This window comes from Diospyros lotus, chromosome 12 (assembly GCF_014633365.1).
Source record: "Diospyros lotus cultivar Yz01 chromosome 12, ASM1463336v1, whole genome shotgun sequence".
Taxonomy (NCBI): domain Eukaryota; kingdom Viridiplantae; phylum Streptophyta; class Magnoliopsida; order Ericales; family Ebenaceae; genus Diospyros; species Diospyros lotus.
Window position 1 is genome coordinate 12,154,614 of NC_068349.1, and position 16,757 is coordinate 12,171,370.

At 38.0% G+C, this 16,757-nt stretch overlaps 1 protein-coding gene across 1 annotated transcript; it reads left to right on the forward strand.

The window, feature by feature from the left end:
* Positions 1-206: 206 nt before the first annotated feature.
* On the forward strand, positions 207-1,677 carry LOC127787496 (uncharacterized). Its single transcript, XM_052315557.1, has 2 exons — positions 207-1,421; positions 1,477-1,677. Exons 1-2 carry the CDS (start codon positions 207-209, stop codon positions 1,675-1,677), a joined length of 1,416 nt encoding a protein of 471 aa, XP_052171517.1.
* The last annotated feature ends 15,080 nt before the right edge of the window (positions 1,678-16,757 follow it).

Below are 16,757 nucleotides of genomic sequence, written 5' to 3' on the forward strand. Positions count from 1 at the left end.
CCTTGGGAGACATACCCCGGGCATGGTTGAGAAGGCTCCACCTCCATAGTATTTGCGGTTGGGAGGAGTGCCAGAGAAAATTCACAAACCAGTACAGATCACTCTGAAGGCAGCTCGCCCCAACATGCCACCTCGCTACGATTTTCCAACGATCTGGCGAATCTTTGAAAGATTATATAGAAAGGTTCAGGCGTGATGTAAATAATATGGAAAGCCCTTCCAACGAAAGTATCCTGACCGCGATCTCCACTGGGCTTCATAAAGACGGGAAGCTCTACGAAAGCATTTACAAGTCACCAGTAAGAGACTTGGGCAAGTTTTATGAGCGAGCTACAAAGGAGGTTCAGTGGGAGGAAGCTTTTGGCTTGAAAAAGCCAAGCAACCAGAAGAAAGGGGGAGAGCACATCAGCCAAAATAAGAAGAGAGGTGACGATAACGCGCGCAAGGAAGGTCAAGGGCAGAGCCCCAATGATCAGACTGCCAAGAAGGTAAGATATGAGCAGGGAGTGGAACGACCTGCACGCCAAGGTCGGTATGACAATTACAGTGTCTTCTCTGATTCCCAGGACATGATTTTCACCACGGAGCGTAACAAGGACGACTTTAGAAGGCCTAACCCTCTAAAGACTCCCGACAAATATAGAACCAAGAGCAAATTCTGTGCCTATCATAATGAGGTGGGGCACACCACCTCCGAGTGCTGGGTGCTGAAGGATACGATTGAAAAACTAATCAGGAAAGGTCGACTACGTCACTATGTGGTGCGTCCTAGGGATCAACAGTCAAAACAGCCAGCCCAACTAAGTCCTCACCGAGCTCCCGAGCCGGACCAAACACCCACGGTGAGAACCATCTTTACTATTCATGGAGGGCCTCATATCACAAGGACTTCTGACAGATCGCACAAACGATACGTTCGGGAAGCCGACCACCTTCTGCTCATCGGGGATGGTAGTCAAGGAGAACCTTCAAAGAAAGCCCGAATGGCTTCAGATGACATCTTTTTCACCAAGAATGATTCCAAAGATTTGCACTGGCCGCACAACGATGCCCTTGTGATCCGAGCTCGGATTGGCAATATGGAGGTGCGGAGGATCATGGTGGACACAGGTAGCTTGGTAAACGTCATGTACAGAGGGTGTTATGACCAGATGGGGCTACGGCCAGATCAGCTGATAGCATCTCCAGAGCCACTATATGGATTCACTAGCGACGCAGTAATCCCGAAAGGACGTATAAAGCTCCTACTAACAGTTAGAGGAGCGGATCTCCAAACCACGGCAATGGCAGATTTCCTTATCATTGATAGTCCCTTAGCATACAACGTCGTCATGGAGAGACCTGTCATGAATGACCTGGACCTAGTTATCTCAACCAAGGCCTTGACCGTCAAGTTCCCAACCCTGAATGGGACTGGACATGTGAGAGGTGAGCAATATTTAGTAAGATACTGCTATGATGAGGCATTGAAAATAGGACTCAGTGGAAAAAAATGTGAATATGGTCTCTGGAGGGGAGGCCCGCATCATTAATAGCCGGGGAGTCAGCCACGACCTGGACTTGCTCGACATGGATTGCGATCGAGCTGCCAGCCCGGCAAATGAGCTGGAAGATGTTGCAGTCAGTAACCACGATGCTGAAAGGCGCCTTCAGATAGGCAAAGGTCTATCCCCCTAGGTAAAATCCCAGCTGATTGATTTCCTTAAAGCGAATTTGGATGTGTTCGCATGGAACCACGAAGACATGGTGGGAATAGACCCAAACGTAATGTAACATCGACTCAACATCAATCCCAACTATAAGCTGGTTTGTCAGAAAAGGTGTAACACCCCAATTCTCGGGAGCGTTAACGTAACGTAAGATTCCGGGGATAAATTTTTTTCAAACAAAAATCCAACACAAAAACCATTCCCCGAAGATCCCGTTACACCTTCTCAGTATATCAACTATGAACCATTAATAAACCAAGACAGGTTCACCAACACAAATGCGGAAGCTAGATCGAAACCTCAACAGGTCATAACCAAAACCACTTTATTTATATATAAAGTTGCACCAACGTTTACATGACGTTTTCAAAAGTAAATAACATAACTGAAAAGACATAATGTAAACTATCCGCTAATCGCCGTCACTCCTCGACGATTCCTTTCCCTTTTGCACCGCTGCCTTCACCTGGAACGTTTGAATATTCCAGGGACAAAGTCCAAATTAGATGATGAATCATCTAAGTGAGAGTTCAAAACACATTTTTCATGAATAATGCAAGACATGAAATAAACCAATATACCCGGTAAGCCCTAGCTCAAGAGAATTCCCACGCGCTTAACCCTACCATGGGGAAAGAGCAATCTCTCTAAAAGCTATGCCACCACACCGACTCGACGACACGACGACGCGACGCGATTCTAGCTTAAATGGGGCTGCCAACGCATCTCACCAGAATACGTTCCCACCTTAAGCATCCAGGAACCACCATACAATCCCAACTCCAAAATTTCACATGGACCACCTAGTCGTCCTAGTGCAACTTCCCTGGCCAAACGGCCTGGCACGGAAATCAAGGCAGGCTATCCTGACATGCACACCCAGCATCAGATACCCCTATTATTCCGTCACGCCCTTGGAGAATTACGGCTACACTATCCAGACAACATCCTAGGCTGACATCCCACATGAACAACACAGTATGGATCACCTAGTCGTCCTAGTGCAACTTCCCTGACCAAACGGTCTGGCACGAAAACCAAGGCGGCTATCCTGACATGCACACTAGCATCAGATACCCCTATTATTCCGTCACGCCCTTGGAGAATTATGGCTACACTATCCAGACAACATCCGAGGCTGACATTCCATACGTACACATAAAACTCAAGACAATGCCACAATTCACAATTCAATGCATTGTATAAACAACATTTATAAAATGCAATGCACAGTTCAAAACGTTTAGGGACAAACCTCTCTCATAAATCCAACCGTCACCGGTTACCATTTTAATGCACAAAACCATTTTGCATGAAATCACCATATGTTCAGATAGAACAAGTACAATAAATCAAGTTTTGGAGGAGAACCACTCATAAGAAAGCCAAATTTTGGTAGCGAACAACTCACCTTGAACGAAACTCAGAACACCTCGAATCTTGTGCCCAACCTCAATTTTCGTGCAACTCCTCAAGTCTTTTAACCAAACCACCTCCTTACAGGTCCTCACGCGCAGCCTAAGTGCTCTACGCGTGTGATGCCTCGCGTATGCTTTAAAAACTCTCTATCCACTACACCCGAAGCACTCTCGTCTAGCACAAATGTATCACAACTTCGAATGAGAGAATCCTTAGCCTTGAGCCCCTATTTATATGTTTAGGAAACTTAGCCACCAAGAAATATATATTCTGCAATCATTTCAAATCTTTCAAAATCTTTTCCAATCATTCCAAATCTTCTAATATTTTCTATAATCATTCCAAATCTTTTGATATCTTTGCAATCATTCCAAAATCTTCTAAGATTCTCTACAATCATTGTAAATCTTCTATAATCATTCCAAATCTTCTAATATCTTTTATATATTCATTCCAAAATCTTGTAAGATCGTTGCTATCCAAATCAAATCTTTTCTTATCCAATCAAATCTTATACAAATCTTATCTTTAAAGTCATCATGAGCCTTCATCTTATCTCTAACGTCATCATGAGACTTCATTCTTATCTCTAAAGTCATTTATGAAGCTTTTTCCTGAATCTCCCAAATGCCCCTAGTAAAAAGATTTCAAGAATTACACTTTGGCCCGAACTTTTGGATAATTGCACTTAGACCCTTTTCAACATGGTCCCCGGGCTAATTTTTAATTGCATTTTAGTCCCTGAAAAATGGACTAATTGCGCTAATGCCCCTAATTTTTCGGTAAATTACACTTTTACCCCCAACCTCAAAAATTACGATTTTGCCCCCGGCTCAAAAACTGAACTTCTCTTTAAAGACCTTTATAACCCTTTGAAATATCCCAAAACACTCTCTTTAAAATTCCGAAAAAATATCGTTTCGATCTCCCTCCGTCAATTTCGAAAAAACTGCACTTAGGCCCGAATCTTCGTTTTAGCTACAAACCCTTTTGTTTCTTCCAAAAACTACTGAAGGGTTACTTTATATGCCAAATATGAACTTCCTTGGGGTTCCATTGACTTCCCGGATGCCCCGTACGATAATTCGGTATTTCAGCCTAAATCACAATTGCCTTTTTTTTAGCTGTACCGGGAACCGTTCCCGATCCAACTTCTTTTGATGCCTAAAATCATAACTCGTATTACTTGTCGATACTATACCATTTTCCTTGGCTATCTAGGGTCCAGGGTATTCCCTCTGACTAATTCGATCGTCCAAAGTTGCGTTAGTGTACCCTATAGTCTTATTTTTCACAAAGTCCATTTATGCCCTTCATCAAATATTATTTATGACCTCAAATCATTCTCGGGTATTACAAAAGGAGACCAATGATGGCTGAGCATTATATGGCCCTAAAAGAAGAAGTAGACAAGCTTTTGGCAAGCGGGTTTATCAAGGAGGCCTATTACCCGACCTGGGTGGCTAACCCGGTCTTGGTAAAGAAGAAGAATGGAAAGTGGAGAACTTGCATCGACTTCACGGACCTAAATAAAGCTTGCCCAAAAGACAGTTTTCCTCTGCCTAGAATCAACCAGCTCGTAGATGCAACGGCTGGCCACCAGCTTTTGAGTTTCATGGATGCCTATTCAGGGTACAATCAGATCCCTATGAATCCCAATGAAGAAGAGCATACATCGTTCATGACGGATCGGGGACTATACTGCTACAAGGTAATGCCCTTCGGACTGAGGAATGCGGGTGAGACGTACCAACGACTAGTTAACATGATGTTCGGGGATCTAATCAAAAAAACCATGGAGGTATACGTTGATGATATGCTGGTGAAGTCCAGATAGACCGCTGACCACATCATCCACCTAAAGGAAGCATTTCAGGTCCTGAGGAGGTACCAGATGAAGTTAAACCCACTCAAATGCTCATTTGGTGTGGCTTCTGGAAAGTTCTTGGGGTTTATGGTGAACGAAAGGGGGATCGAGGCCAACCCTACGAAGATCCAAGCTCTACTGGACATGCGATCACCCACTAAGACTAAGGAAGTGCAAAGCCTTAACGGACAGGCCGTCGCCCTCAGTAGGTTCGTCTCCAAATCCTCTGATAAGTCTATCCCATTCTTCAATGTTTTGAAGCAAGCAAAAAGTTTCTTATGGACAGAGGAGTGTGAAGACGCTTTCCAGCAGCTGAAAAAGTACATGGGGCGAGCTCCCCTCATGTCAAAGCCAAAGGAAGGGGAGGAATTGATTGTCTACCTGAGAGTGTCTGAATATGTAGTTAGCGCCGCACTAGTGTGAGAAGAAGATCGGATGCAACACCCAGTGTACTATGTCAGCCACAGACTACTCGACTCCGAAACAAGGTACTCCCCAATGGATGAACTCGCCTTTTCCCTAGTGATCGCATCCAGAAAGCTATGCCCCTATTTCAAAGCTCATCAGATTGGCGTGCTGACCAAACATCCACTAAAGCAAATCTTACAGAGGCCTAACTCATCCGGCCGCCTACTCAAGTGGACTATTAAGCTCGCCCAATTTAACATAGAGTACAAGCCAATGACAGCCATAAAGGGACAAGTACTGGCAGACTTCGTTGCAGAATTCACAGGACTGGTGGAAGAGCTCGCCCCCTCAATCTCTCCAATCTGGGAATTATTCGTTGATGGTTCTTCCAGCGAGCATGGTTCCAAAACTGGCGTACTCTTAATAAGCCCAGAAGGACATAAGATCCCCTATGCACTAAGGTTCGGGTTTAAAGCGACCAACAATGAAGCCGAGTACAAATTACTGCTGGCTAGTCTCCGCTTGGCCAAGGAAGTCAAGGTAGAGCGATTAAAAATCTTCAGCGATTCCCAGCTTGTGGTCTGTTAGGTAGAAGGGGAGTATCAGGCAAATGGCCCAAAGATGGCAGCATACCTTCAGAAAGTTTGGGAGTTGTTTCACCTATTCGAGGAGTGTGAAGTAAATCAAGTCATGCGGAGCCAGAACTCTCACGCCAACACCCTAGCTCGTTTAGCGTCAGTTGGGGATGCAGACTCACTGGGGGTCATCCTCGTAGAGTTCCTGGCATCACCAAGCACTGAAGGGAAAACTGAGACGTTGAGAATTGAGCTAAGGCCAAATTCATGGATGAAACCAATCACTGACTATCTGCAAGAAGGGAGGTTGCCAGGCGATAAGCTAGAGGCACGACGTACTCGCTGTAATGCCTCTAACTTATCAACGTATTTGGGCGAGCTCCCAGCTGCGTTTCGAAGTGAGCCCCCAGCGATCCTTGTGGTCCGTTGGCTCAGCCGATCAACTCGTAAAACAGAAATGATGTAAGCCACGGTATATCATTAGGCCAAAGGCCACCCCACTTGGATTGTTCAAGCCCATTTTCTCGACCCAGTTGGCCGGCCCATGCCAGTCCCATCCTGGCCCTTTCACGACAACATCATTACAGTCGCGCTTGGGTTTTTAGGCATTCACCTCAGATCCCATCCTCATTAATGATCGATCTCATCCTCATTAATGATAAATCCCATCCACATTAATGGAAATCTCGTTGGCACATTACTGTTGCAGGGATGGCTGCACTCTCACCCTGCAATTAAAACACAAAACAAAACATAATAAAAATTTTATATTTTTTTCTTTATTTAGGCGAGAGGTTTATACTTGTCAGTGTACGAGTGCAGTTGTAGTTCAAATTTAAATTTATACTTTCTGGATGAGTCCAGGTCGTCCACTGAGAGATTTATTTATGGCAAGAGAAAAAGAATGTCACACACACGCATATGCATTTAGATGGATTGATAACATGATTTTTTTATGGTTTTTTTTTTTAGATAACAAATACTAGAAAATATAGCAAGACAGAAGTTGAAATAAATACTGAATGTGAGAATATGAAATTGGATAGTACTTGAGTTAAGACAATTTCAGTACTAACCCGTTGATTCCCAAATTTTAGCATAAAAGATTAGCAACATTAATTTTAATTTCAGATATGAGGGTTTGTTATTAAATGTAATTAGAGATGATGATAGTTCTAGTTTAAGCAATACTCATACATGATATGTGAGATTCTAATTTAAGCAATTACCATAAATCCAATTACAATTAATATACAAGACAACTAAATTAATCATCTGGGTTTGGGTATGATAGCGTTTCCAGTTCTAGTAACTCTCATGCGTGACATGAAAGCTCTAAGTTAAGCTTACGCTCCAATCCAAACCTAGTGATTTCTCAATAATTAAGACACACTCATACTGAAATTTAAATTAATGTTACTCATTTAAAGTGCAGCTTTCTTTGGGAATCATTGGCGTTGGACACTGTCCTTGCCTTAACCCAAGATTAGATTTAGCTACTCATTTCCATTTAAAAGTTAATTGACATGAATTTAAACGACGTAATTTAAATAACAGAATTTAAATAACAAGAATTAAAATAGTAGAAACTAACCGGCCATTTAGGCGATGGATAATTAAAAGACATGAATTAAAATTGTAGAAATTTAAAGGCATAAACTAATCGGCCATTTAGGCGGTGAATAATAAAGTAACCATAAATGACATAAGAATTTAAAAGAAGAAAGAAAGAAATAAGATCACAAGAGAAAATACTAAATAAAATGAGATAGAACAAAAGCAATTCTCAAAGAGAGAATTCTAAGGAAATAACTAAATTTTGATTAAGAATAATAATCACACTTACAAATGCAATCAAGTGAGCTATTTATAGGCCACAAGATGCAATACAAACCACACAATTTCAATTATTCAACTAGACATAATTATATCTAATGGGCACTCACACACTTAAAGTTAAATGGATTTTAGCTATAATACACACCTAATATTAAATGGATTTTAGCTAAAATACATACCTAATAAAGCACTCATAAAGTTAAATGGATTTTAGCTATAATACACACCTAATAGTTAAATAGATTTTAGCTAAAAAACACACCTAATAAAGCTCTCATATAAAAAAATAAAAATAGATTTCTATAAATTGGTTTTAAATCTTCATTAGGATTAAAAATAATCCTTAGGCCTTCTCCAAATAATATCTTCCATGGGTTGCTCAAATTGGGCCTTAATTCTTCATGGGCTTAAATTCTTCATGGACTTGATTTTTCATGGGCTTGAATTCTTCATGGGCTTTAAGTCTTCATGCCTAAAAAAATAATTTAATGTTATTAATAAATTATATTATATATATATGTATTACATATGGCACATATATATATTAGATTATATTATATATATATATTACATGCAAGCATATAATGATGTATATGTATTTTATATATTATTATTATTATTATTATTATTATTATTATTATTATTAAATTTTACTTTAAAATTTCATTTCATTCATTTTTCAATTTAAACTTGCATATAACCATAAAATATATATTAATATCTAATTTAAACCATTTTTAAGATCAAAAGAATGGTATAATTATAACAAATTTTTTACAAAATTAACCACTAATCATACCCCCAACTTAAACATTGCTAGTCCCTTAGCAATCAGATTATACACCTGCCAAACTTTATTCACAATAACTGTATGAATGTAAAATTTTCAAATTTGAAACCAAAATGCATAAAATCGAATAAGTAATTTAGTATTCTAAATCAAATTTTTGGTTAAAGGTCATACAGTCTCAGGAATGGAAATTAGGATAACCAACACACAGACTTATTCCCTCGAAGTTTTGACATCAAATCTCACTATAGATTTTCTCTCCAATAAAAAGGATTCCTCAGGTGTACACACAAGGAGGTGCACCGTTATAAGAGTAAATGCAGAACAAGTTCAAAACTCGGTGCCGTCCCAAATACAAGGAACGTATTTTCATGAAAGAACAAGGAAATTGACAGAGCTTCATGATTGGAATAATGCTCTAGATGAGTAACTTCTGAATTTAAACATGATTCCCTACTCCAAACTCGAATTTTGAGATCACATGATTTATAGCATCAAAAGGGACCAGACTGGGTTGTAATGGGGCTATAAGGTTAATACGGGTTGTCAAAGAAAAGGTAGAGTGTGCAAAGGGTGTGTCGGGATTTTTTATTTTTTTTAGCATTTATTTTGAAACAGTTATGCTGAATAGCTAAGAGAATTTGCCCCCCTTTTTTTCACTTTTTTTTTCTTCTTTTTTTTTTCTTCTTTTTTCTTTTTCTCTTTAAATATGAAAATAGATAAACAGACTAATTCCCAAAATCACACCAGGTTGGATAAAATTCATATGGTTATGGGTTAAACGAGGGTAACGAAATAAATTGTACTACAAATGGCTCAAATGGGATAGCAAGTGAGGTTAATGTAAAGAAAGAAAAAAAAGTTAGTAGGCCCAAAATGAAAGAAATTGATCCCTCTATCATGCTTCTACAAAACGATGTTACTCAGTCATCTAATTCAGAGTTTGAAACCAGTCAAACTTATCCGCTATCATACTAGACATTCAAAGCAAATTGATGTTTTGAAGCCATTGAAAAGATAAGATGAACAATAAAGCATATTTAGAGTAAGTGTTATTTCACTTAGAATTAACGGTTATTAGGCTCAAACACTCACTTGGGTAATAGTCTCCACTTCTGTTGAGGGATCATACAGTGTACTAATCAGCTAATTACTGTTACCTTTGACTTTATGACCGATAACCAATTTTTAAATTTTGAATCCCCGATAAATGCAAATTAACTTATTCTAATGCATATACGTTTTCAAATAAGAAATCAATGCATTCATGTTTCGTATTGCAAACTTAACCAGCTATCAGTGCATAACTTCAAAACTTTAGGAATAACGTTATTTAAAATACATTTTTTTTTTTTAATAAGAGCAGATAAAGATAATCAATTCACACAAGACTACAAACTAGCAATAGCAAACTCACAGTTAAATATGAACCAGATAATTCATAACTAAACCTTACACCCCCCAACTTGAATTGCAGTAATAAATTAGGGTTGTTAGGAATACCTGTAACTCCACAAGTCCATTTTGCTGTGAACTGCTAAAACTTAAACAACAAATGAGCACACCATATATATATATATTTATATTTTCATACCAAAATAAAAATTGATGCAAGTCATAAGATAAAAAAATGCGTCTCAAGAGTACAAAAAGTACTCCTTACTCAGCCATCTTATCAAAGACTTTGCCCAACAACATTCCACAGTTTTTTTTTTTTTTTTAAGAACACAACCAAGAAAAATCCTGCAAGTTGTACAATAACTAGATGCGTCTCAAGAGTACAAAAAGTACTCCTTACTCAGCCATCTTAATAAAGAGCATTTCTCACAGTGATAAATCTAAATTAATCGGACCCCTTTTGCGCTTGTTACTAATTGCCTTAGACCAGTCTATCCGAAACTCATGAGGATCGTACTATGGAACATAAGCGTGTAATTTCTCTAGCAGCTTATCAATGGTGGATGCAGAAATGAGAATCTTTCTTGCTGAACGAGAAATGAATTGTTGGTCCACGCCTGATCAAGAAAAGAGAGTAACCCATCGAAAAAATGGTTAACATTTAAAAGTCCAATGGGTTTGGTATGGAGATTACTCTTGGCCCAGGAGATTATACAAAAGATTTCTTCAAGTGTTCCAAAACTTCCTGGTAAAGCAATGAAGGCATCTGACTGATAAATCTTACAAGCCATGCGCTCAGACATAGAAGTCGTTTCTATAAGTTGACTGCGTGTAATCCCGGAAGTATGTGGTTCAGCTAAAGGGATTGGCATTACACCTACCACAGATGAATTTCCAAGATGTACAGCTTGTGAAACATAACCATTCAATCCACGACTTCCCCCTCCATATACCAAATTAATTTTTTTCTCTCCTAATTTTTTACCAAGTTCGCTCACTGCAAGTGCGTAACAAATATCGCTCCCAAGTTGAGAGCCACAAAGTACACATATGGTATTGATTCGACAAACTAACTGGCCTTCCATGTTTGTTCCTTTTGTATGTCCTGAAAAGAAGTTTGGCGATCAAAAGTAGCTATACAACAATTCAACAAGAAATAAATACAAACAAAAATCATGCGTATGTATAAGTAATTGTGATTGTGGCTCACATCTTCCTCTGGTTTTACGTCCAGAAACGGTTTAAACACTTTCTAAGAAGCGGGGATAAGCTTCCCATCCAATTTTCTTATAGATTGGCAAACAGGGTCGTTTTTAGTCAAATTCCCAAGACTATAGCGTTGGTGGTCACTTCTGAACTGGGTCCATAAAGCAAGAAGTTCTCTTTACACTATTCCACATGGATGCGTCTCAAGAGTCAATCGGATATCATCCAAAGACTCCTTACTCAGTCCATCCTTTATGAAACTAATTTTATCTTCTCGATTTATGGACGTAAACCCTACAGATTTGCATCGTGTGTTACAAGTCCATCGAGCACATTTGTAACAACCATTCACTCTTCTCGCTCTTCTTTTCTTCGCAAAACTACTCTTCCCTAAGCCTGAAAAATGCTTAAAACTAGGTGAAGTTTCACCAGCTAATCGAACTTTTGCTTCGATCAGCCAACGAATATCTTCAGGGATGTTATTACGCATCAACAGCCTAAGTCTTTCACACCTAGCAGCATAAATTTTTTTCAAATCATTCTGCGGGAGAGATGGATAGTACTTGTGAATTTTTGAGAGATAAAGATCAATTTTAAAAATAAAAAAAAAAAAAAAAAAAACTATACTGAGAAGAAAGTAAAGAACTATAAACTTTACAAAAGGGATGAGAGTACCTGATCAGAGAATAACACAGAGAGAAGATTGAGCTCAAGAAGGGTGACTTACCTCATATAGATATGGAGTCTCTTATAGAGCAATGGTCATCACTATTCTACACTCGAGTCGAGGCATGCCATAATTGCACCATCAAGCTTGGCGTCTCTTTTTTTCAACGCTCGGTGCCTCATTTTTCAACATTTGGCAGTGTGCCTTATCCTTTATAGGGCAATGTGATTGCACTGCCCAAGAAAAGATGGCTACCACCAGCGTCAATTCTGTCTCTCTCAATTCAAATTTTTTTTATTTTATTATTATAATTTTTTTATTGTTTATTTTTTTAATTTTTTTTATTCTTATTATTATTATTATTATTTTTGATTTTTTTTTTAATAAATGTTTTGTTTTAGAGGCCCAATAAAATCATACATACCACACAAGACAATATTATCGAGTCTAATAAAATTATTTGCACAATGGATCAATTTCAAACACCAATAAATCAACACCAATAAATTAAATACACCTTACCCCCAACTTAAATTGCGCATTGTCCTCAATCGGCAATAAAAGGATAGAAGATAGGCATACCTGGTGGTCTTCAATGCATGAACTCGTATGTAAAAAAATTTATTTAGACTGCACATAGAGAAACACTATTTGAATCAAAGTTAATTAAGTAATGTAGAAAATGAACAACTTATATATATACTTCTTTATTATTTTATTTTTATTTTATTATTATTATTATTATTATTATTATTATTATTATTATTATTATTATTATTATTATTATTATTATTATTATTATTATTATTATTATTATTATTTATTTAATTTTTTTATTTTTTATTTATTTTTTAATTTTTCAGATCTAGAGACATCCATTTAACCTAAATGGAAAGGTGGTCTTTTAACGTCAGATTCCCAGACGACATGAAACTTCCCTTATTCATCAGATGATGGTGGATCATCCAAATCCACAACTCCTTCATTCTCTTCAACACTACCCTGGTATGGTTTCAACCTATGACCATTGACTGTTAGAAGCTGTCCTGACTCTGGATTTTCTATCTCAAATGCCCCATATCCTGAGATGGACTTGATTACAAAGGGGCCGACCCATCGAGACTTCAATTTTCCTGGGAATAGATGCAATCGAGAATCATACAAGAGTACCTGTTGCCCTACCTGAAAGCTTTTTCGAATGATGTGCCGATCATGTAACTCTTTCATGAGAACTTTGGCCAATCGTGCATTTTCAAATGCTTCATTCCGAATTTCCTCAAGCTCATTCAATTGGAGCTTCCTAGATAAGCCTGCTTCAGTTAAACTCTTGTTGATCTTATGAATTGCCCAATATGCTTTATGCTCAATTTCCACCGACAGATGACAAGATTTACCGTATACTAGCCTATAGAGAGACATTCCCAAAATTGTTTTGTAAGCTGTCCTGTACGCCCAAAGAGCGTCTACTACTCTTAAGGACCAATCCCTACGATTAGCAGCAACAGTCTTTTCCAATATGCGCTTAATCTCTCTATTGGCTAACTCGGCTTGACCATTGGTTTGGGGATGGTATGGTGTCGCAACCTTATGCAGTACACCATATTTCTTCATTAATCATGCCACAACTTTATTACAAAAATGGGAACCCCCATCACTGATGATTGCTCGTGGCATCCCAAATCAACTGAATATGTTTTCTTTCAAAAATTTCACTACCGTCCTATGGTCATTTGTTCTGGCTGGGATTGCTTCTACCCATTTGGACACATAGTCAACAGCAAGTAAGATGTATTCATGACCAAATGAATTGACAAATGGGCCCATAAAATCCATACCCCAACAGTCAAAAACTTCTAACACTTGGATCGGATGTAATGGCATCATGTTTCTCCTTGACAGACTTCCTAACCTTTGACATCGATCGCAATTTGAACAGAACTTGTACACATCCTTGAACAGTGTCGGCCAATAAAATCCACTCTGAAAATGTTTTTGCAACTGTTTTCTTGACAGAAAAATGGCCTCCACATGCAAGAGTATGACAGAAATTAATGACACTTTGTTGCTCATGATCGAGTATACATCTACGGATGATTTGGTCAGGACAATACTTGAAGAGGTAGGGCTCATCCCAAAAGAAGGTTCTGACTTTTCTGAAGAATTTATGCCTATCTTGCTTACTCCAATGGTCTGGGATCAGACCAGTTGCCAGGTAGTTCGCAATGTCGGCATACCAAGGGACAACAGATGATGCACAGATAACATTCACTTCAAACAGTTGCTCATCAGGAAAATTGTCATGAATTGGTTCATCAAATTGTGTGAGATCTTGACTTGGAATCCTTGACAAATGGTCAGCCACCACATTTTCTACTCCCTTCTTGTCTCTGATTTCAATGTTGAATTCTTGCAAGAGTAAGATCCATCGAAGGAGACGGGATTTTTCATCTTGCTTTGTGAACAAATACTTCAGAGCAGCGTGATCAGTAAAAATATACACTAGTGACCCTACGAGGTAAGATCGGAACTTGTCCAGGGCAAAGACTGTTGAGTTCTAACCTAGTCAAGAGGGGGGGTGAATTGACACCTTTTCAAATCTTTAATGCAAAACTTATGCACGTATATATATGAGAAAACAAATTTAATATAAACCAAAATTGTAGTTGAGAGTACGGGAGCACTTAAATACTAGATGGATAATATGATATCCGCCAGCTGTGCTAGTATGTGCTTAGATCCAATATACTCTTCAAATTACAACTTGGTGAAAAACATGTGATTTGAATGCACACAATAACAAGACTTTAAATAAACCAAATGGAATATTGAATGAGTACAAAGAATGATCAATTAAAGCAAATCAGAATATAATAGCCAACAAGAATGTAGGCCTTAGGATTTGGCCACACAAAAACAAAAACAAACAAGTATAATCAAGCAAGAATAAGTAAAGAGTGAAGAGAAGAAGGACACAGCGATTTATAGTGGTTCGGCCCTTATGGCTTACATCCACTACCTAAGGATTCCCTTCCTTAGGATTTTCAATCAAATCCACTATATGAAATTTTTCTTACAACCATCAAAGCCTTCACTTGGCTTCACCACCACCAAACTATTTCTGGAGTCTCACACTCACTAGTTTGGATTTTGTACGCTCTTCACAAGATACAAGAATAGTAGAGATTGAGGAATAGGGTTCTCTCAAAAATAATACAATGAAGTGTAGAGAACTCTCTTAGTTTTCTCTCAAGAAGATAGAGGAAAAGAAAGACTTGGAGAGAATGAGAATCTTGGCTAATGATGTAGAAAATGATAGGGCTTCCAAAAGTTGTTCCAAAGCCTTCAAGAGACCCTTTTATATAGTGCTAGAGAAGGCTTTCCTTGATCAATCTCAGCCCTCCATGTGTCAAGTCTTCAAGCCAATCTCAGCCCTTCATTTGAATTCTTGATTTACCTTCTATAATCAGCTAACTTGATTGATCATCAAGATCTTTGACTTTTGTTGATCTCCAATCAGCCTTGAATGAGCAAATCAATTCCAATAATGCATGGTTGACTTTAAGGATTAAAATATCAACAAAATCCTTCATAATTCTTGCAAAATCGACCATAAATAAGAACTAATCAATTCTGACTTCTAGTTGAATCTTCAATCACCTTTGATTGTGCAATTGGCCCCTTAGCTTCCATAACAAGTATAGCTAATTTGAAATTTGAATTTAAACCTCCAAATGGTGTAAAATCCATCCAGATATTCTCAAATAATGAAGCAAATTTGTCCAATAATGAAGATATCAATTATAACTTCAAAAGCCCTTAATTGATCAAGTTTCCATACTAAAAATGTTGACAATAAGAAGAGAATCAATTTGTGTAGCTGAATATATGCAAGATATCCTTAGAATATTCTCCCATAATGAAGATATCAATTAGCTATAATGAGGATATCAATTAGTCATAATGAGTAGGATAATTGATTCCATGATTTGAGTAGAGGATCCTTTTAATGACATAGAATCAACAATAAAGGAAAGTAATATCAATCAAGGTTTAACTTTTAAACCTTAATTTCCTCCATTAATGATGAACAATAATGCTGAATCTTTAACTTCTCTATTTGAATGCAATTCAAATATTCTTCCATATTTAACTAAGTAAAGAAGCTTCTAAGAACCTTTAAATTTACTCCATGATTCTCTTACCATATTTAGACCAACAAGAAGATGTAACCTTGATGAGTGTGCTCCATGTGGCTGCCATGTCATCAAAATGCCACATTAACAATGCCATGTCGCCAAGTTACATATATGGCAACTCCATATAGTGGACTACTCCAATCTCCTCAAAAACTTCCATATATATCTTTTGAACTTCCCATTCTAAGAAGAACTTTCCATTCATAGCTCAAATACTCAAATTTCTAGAAAGTTCTCTAAAAACTTGTTTCCATATATAATGAAATCTCTATATAAGTATAAGAAGTTTCCATATATAACCTGTGTCATGAAATCACTAAAGAATAGCTTTGTAAGCCTTATGAAGGCTTCATGCTTTGTTAGAACATAAAATATAAATTCACATTCACACATGCCAATCATCAATCATCAAAATCTACACTCAACAAAGACAACTGCTAGTAACTCTTTCTCTGTAGTGGTGTAATTCTTTTGTGCCTCATTAAGAGTTTTGCTAGCATAGTATATCACATGAGATTTCTTATCCTTCCTCTACCCTAACACAGCTCCTACCGCGTAATCACTAGCATCGCACATAAGTTCAAATGGGAGGGACCAATCAGGGGACTGAATGATAGGTGCTGAAATGAGTGCATCTTTCAATTTATCAAAAGCATTTTGACAGGCAGGATTCCATTCAAACG